The sequence below is a fragment of the Hipposideros armiger genome, unplaced genomic scaffold (genome assembly GCF_001890085.2).
Source record: "Hipposideros armiger isolate ML-2016 unplaced genomic scaffold, ASM189008v1 scaffold_238, whole genome shotgun sequence".
Lineage (NCBI taxonomy): Eukaryota > Metazoa > Chordata > Mammalia > Chiroptera > Hipposideridae > Hipposideros > Hipposideros armiger.
The window spans coordinates 58,193-63,946 of record NW_017731588.1 but is presented as its reverse complement, the minus strand read 5'-3'; the positions used below and the strand labels follow the sequence as shown (position 1 = coordinate 63,946).

At 35.8% G+C, this 5,754-nt stretch overlaps 1 protein-coding gene across 1 annotated transcript in view; it reads right to left on the bottom strand.

Moving 5' to 3' along the window:
- Positions 1 to 5,754, bottom strand: part of RBL1 (RB transcriptional corepressor like 1) — an 86,802-nt gene that overhangs the window by 66,619 nt on the left and 14,429 nt on the right. Inside the window, exons 3-6 of the mRNA XM_019655167.1 lie at positions 1,625 to 1,825; positions 1,170 to 1,234; positions 941 to 1,069; positions 661 to 826 (exon numbers count right to left, since the gene is read on the bottom strand). Coding sequence (XP_019510712.1) covers positions 661 to 826; positions 941 to 1,069; positions 1,170 to 1,234; positions 1,625 to 1,825 — 561 coding nt within the window. The remainder of the gene's footprint in view (positions 1 to 660; positions 827 to 940; positions 1,070 to 1,169; positions 1,235 to 1,624; positions 1,826 to 5,754) is intronic.

The window sequence follows — 5,754 nt, the reverse complement described above, 5'->3', positions numbered from 1 at the left end:
GCCGGCGACTGATCTGCCTCACCCGGGAAGAGCGCAATGACAATACCAACATGGGTCAGTGAAACGACGTCCTCCACAACTAGACTGAAGAACAAAAGGACAGCAACTTGTCTGTTCCTCTTCCCCGATTCCTCAATGCTGTTCCCCTCCCTCAATTCCCCAATAAAATCTTAAAAAAAAAAAAAAAGTAATGAGACCCAAAGAAATAAGCCACTTCAAAAATATAGAAATAGCTAAGTAACTGCAGGTAGCCTACAAGTGGTCACAAAACTGTAAGGGGTTTTCTGCTCTCTTTATATGGAACTAAAGGTATAGTTGTTATACACCATCCTACTTTTAGTAAACAGCCAGTAATTGTTCAAATTGTGGCAATTAGCTTACTCTGACCTCCGGATTTCATAATTCTCTATCAGAACCTCCTAACAGTTGCCTCTGACAGTGTATTTACTTGACAGTACATATAGGTGGTCACATCCTTCAACAGCTCAGTTTCTCACACCACAGAAGATCACAGGCCAGTTCTGCATCACGGCAGAGACTGAAACCTGGAAATCTCGACTATGAGCCCTACAATGTTGAGAACCTGCTTAAAACATTGTTTTTTCCTTTGAGGTTGCTGCTGCTGACCCCTAAAAGTCTCGGCCATTTAATCGTAAGTACAGTACCTTCCTGTCAAAGAGTTTTGAAATATATGGCTTAAAGTAGTGTTCCTTTATTCCTTTTGCTTCTACGAGAAGTCCATCATGCAGTTCACACAGCACAGCAATGATGCAGGGAGGCTCTTCAGGAGCCCTGAAGGTAGCTGTATGGAAATCAGATGGTAAACCTAGTTTGACAGGGTATGAAGAGCAACGGGAGGAAAAAAAGACTATAGTCAACTTAAAAAAAATTCTTTTTCTAAAAACTGATCATCAGTTTTTAAAAATAAGTAAGGTCTTACCTTTAAACGATGGGTTTAGCAAGTCTCGTCTATTTGGGCATATAATGGCATTGGCAAAAATCAGATCCAAGCAGCACAGAAGTAAATGATAAGAGTTTACTAAATCATCTCCAATCATACGAAAATTACCTTTATGAGAAAAAAAGACACAAAAACAAGAAACCTCTTATATCAAGTAGCACTAAGTTCCCAAAGTAGAAATGTAAAACCACTGAAAGTATCACCTTACCCTTGGTATAAACAAAGAGCGTCCAACAGAAATTAAAGAGATCCTTAACGCTGCAAGGACTCCTTCTAAAAAAGAAAAAATGTAATTTTTATATGACTATTTTGCTAAACATCACTCCACATTTATCACTTAAATTAAAATAGCAAATACAAATAAACTGTAAAGTCACATTATATATAAAATTCCATTCACAAAGGACAGATAACTTATGGTTCATTTAAATATACTTAAACAAGCCTTTCTAATCTGCATAAAATAATCAAAACATACAAAAATAAGTGGAAGTATTACCCTGAATTTGTAGATATGGGTAGTTATAAATGGATTTTAATAGGAATTTAAGTTTTTTGCAGATAGATACCTCTGGTAAAAAGTAGACTTTTAAAATTGCAAATTCCCTTAGTAAGTTTATATCATAATTTTTATGTCAATTATATAAAGATTAAGGGTCTCACCTCTGCTTCCTGCTTCGTGGTAACTTTGGTGGCTCTTCATATGGATTTTGAAATATATCTAAAAAAATTGGCTCAAATTTTTTGAAAATTACAGTTGACACCTCAAAGTTTCTTTCTAGCCTTTCTATACGTTCACGAAATTCTTGTGGCAAGTTTGACATGTCCATCCACTTCTTCATTTTACTAAAAAACTGTATTAAACTAGTCAAATAGAAGAAAAAACAACTTTAAAATGAGTCCATATAATGATAGAAAAGGAAAGATTTATGCCTAAGACTCTTTTATTTAAAAGTATGAATTTATTTTTAAAAAAATGCAAAAACTCACAAATCTCACTCCCAAGTGCTATGAAATGACTCTGATTCCCAGAATCGACATGGGAATTTAGTTTTTGAATTAGTGGGCATTACATGAAATGTCTTCTACTATGCAGGGAGTGACAGTACGTATCTACTTCTTTTATTCCCCACAGCACCTAGACAATAAGCCACCAATAGATATTAGTCAACGGGTTGATGAGTTCACAAAATTAGTTTGAAGAAAGAATCTCCCAAGTTGTGGATTCCAGAAGTTGATCACTAAGTACCAGCTACAGATTAAGAATAAAATTCGTGTTTGTGTTCCAATGTGTGGTTCCACCATCAAATATAAGCTAAGGTAGTACATACCCAGAAAAACCACTTAATATTATAGATTATTAATTCTGGGTACACTTTTTAAGTCCCCATGTTAGTTAGCATGATCTTAGATTGAAAATTTGTAATGTTAAAGCTCATTTTAGTGTCTAGTGCTATATATAGAATACTTGTAATTTTTTTAAAAAAGGTGATGGAAGACATTATCAGCTAATAGTCCATAGGTATTCAAACTCCAGACATGCAGATTGAAATCTGAGATTCTAAAAGTCTCTTTAAAAGATTCTTAACAACAGTAGAGAAAAAAACATTGCCAGGTTACTAAATATTTATCTTGGCTGACAAATTACAGTCCCTTACAGGACTTTGTTTTGGAGAATGCTCAGCATGTGAAATCCTTTCCTTGCCTGAGGAATTCCCCACTTTTGAATCTTGCCTTCTACAAGCTTCACTGGAAGTTAGGGTGAAGGCATAAAACCTGAGGTTCTTGATTAGACATATCTGTTTGGGATTTTGAATCTGGAGCTGGTAGTACAAAAAAGTAAGGAAGTGGTAAATTCTTACAGCAGTATAAAAAGCAATATTCAGCTGTTCGGGACAAATACTGTGGCAATGTCCAGGGGTGGTACTGCTGGCCATGCAAGCTGTGTCCTTGTTAGATGTATTCTGTGCTGTGCTTCTGGCTCTGTAGCTAGCCTCCTTTTCTTCCTAGTCATTTTCCAAGTTTAATTTCTCAAGTCATCCTAAGGACTTTGTCAGCTATCCAATATCCTTTTAGTAAATTTCTTTTGTCCTTAAATTAGCCAAAAGTTGGTAGTTGGTTATCTGTTTTCTATAAACAAGAGCCTTGACTAATACTTCCCCATATAAATCCTCTGTATTTATTGCTATCCCCAAAAGGGCTGTTCTAACCTGGAACAAAGTACATCAGAGTGTTTGAAAACAAAAAACTTATAGCATTGTCATCACTGCATTGGTCTTACTTTGTAGTATGTCCCTAATTTGGGTTTCACGCTTTCCTCATTATTAGATTTAGGCTATGTATTTTGGACAGAGTACTACACAGGTGATGTCATATCCTTCTCAGTGGATCACGTCCATTTGTCCCATTATTGATAACTCTGCACTTGATTTAAGTTGTATCTGCCCAGTTTTCTATATCAAAGTTACTATTTTTCCCTTTGTGAATAAGTGACATATAGAGAGAAACTTTGGAATTATGTAAATATTCTGCTCCTCATCAAACCTTCTATCTACTAGTTTTAGCATCCATTGATGATTTTTGCCTCAATCAATTATTACTATGGGGTTGTGAAATGGTGATTTTTTTTCCTATTATTTCTTCTACATTTATTAGTTGGCATTCTGATATAAGGAAGAGCTTTCCCTTCTCCCCTATTTATCATCACCATAAATTTTATTCAGTGAATTAAAATCCATTACTGTCCCTATTGATTTCGACGCTCAAATTATCCCAGATTTGACTACTAATGGGAACCTTTTCAAGTTAGCGCCTATGTCCCTTGGACATGTCCCCAATATTTTTTTTTAACACTTCCTTACTTTCTGGCATAAGAAGCTGTTCCAGGTTCTCTATTAGAAAAAATGGGTTAGAGAGTTATTATCCTCAGTGAAATAAGTCAGACAGAAAAGGACAAGAACTGTATGATTTCCTTCATATGTGGGATAGAAAACAAAAAGCAACAAACAAACAATAAACCAAACCATAGATACAGACAACAGAATGATGGTTACCAGAGGGGAAGGGAGGTGGTTGAACAGCGTAAAGGTCAAATATATGGTGAAGCAAAGAGACCAGGCTTCAGGTGATGAGCACACAATAGAGTATACAGATGCCATATTATAAAGTTGTACACCTGAAATTTATATGTTATTAACCAATGTTACCCCAATAAATGTAAGAAAAAATAGGCCTGCCCTAGCTTTTCAATCAGCCATTTCCTTGAAGACATTATGCCACATATTAAAATGTTGTGAAATAAACCAGTCACAAAAGGACAAATACTGTATAATTCCATTTATATAAGTTACCTAGAATAGTCGAATTCATAGACAGAAAGCAGAATGGAGGTTACCCAGGGTTAGCAGGAGGGAAAAGAAGAAGTTATTGTTTATTATGGAGCTTCAGTTTGGGAAGATGAAAAAGTTCTGGAAATGGATGGTGGTGATAGGTGCACAACAAATGAATACATTTATTGCCACTAAACTTTTACATTTAAAAGTGGTTAAAATGGGGGCCGGCCGAGTGGCGCATTGGTTAAGAACTGGCTTGGGACGCCAGAGGGCCCTGGTTCGGATCCCACATGAGGGCCAGTGACACTGCCCTCTACAGCTGATGCTGAATGGCAGCTCAATCTGGAGCTGGGCTGCTGTGAGTCACCGGCGANAAAAAAAAAAGTGTATTTCACAATAAAAAAAAAGAACATAAACTCAAATACAGAAGTCACTGAGTCTTGTTTATGGCTTTCTCTGGAGAGTAGCTGTCTTCAATGACAATGGTTTCTTAAAATATATGTACTTAAAGACAACAAGGCTTAGTGACAACACCCATTCAAAGCCACTAAAGTAATAGGAGCTTGAATTTGGAGGAGAGACTTTGCTATGTTTCATTTAACAAATTATAACAAATCTTTATTGACAGCCTATAATATACCAGATCCTAGATACCATTAGTGCTAGATAACTTACCTATTATCAGTAAAACTGGAAAGGTCCAAGAGGCATTCTCCTTTTAAAATCTGGGAAGAAAATGTCATTTTGTGGTATTGTATAAATAAGCATCTTAACATACTCATAAAAACATGACATCTAAATTTTCACATTGGTAATTGTTAGAAGTCAGACACACGTAAAACAGAATTACTAAATATTTCTTTCAGATCAGTAAAACCTAATTAGCATGCAAATAAAATACTAAAAAACATTTAAAGCCAAGTTTTGAAAATACTTTAAAGGTACTCTATTGTAGTGGTTTCCAAATTTTAGTTCACTTAGGTGAACTTATCAAAAATGCAAACCGATGGACCTCAAGGCCTGATCTGAGGCAGCGTTTTTAACAAATTCCCGAAGTGATTCTGATGAAAGCTGTCCAATTTTAAACACAGGTCTATGGAGAAGGAAAAGTAACATACATTGAGTGGTTATTTAATACATACATAAAATATATGTATGTATTTTTTAGGAAAGATAAGACTAAATACAAAAATTTGTGTAAAAGACAAAGAACTCAGTTAGGGAAGATTTTATGCTTAAAGAAAAATCTCAAAATATTGGCAAAGAGGGAGACCACAGTGATGACCTAATCCACACCTCCACTTTTTATCAAACAGAAAACTCAAGGCCTAGCTGAATTAAGTGGCTCAATATTGGGGAAATAAGTAATTGAGACCCTTGGGCCATCCAAGTGGCACGTTGGTTAAGAGTTGGCTTGGGAGTGTGAGCTCTGAGCAGCCGGCCTCTGGTTCAGATCCCACA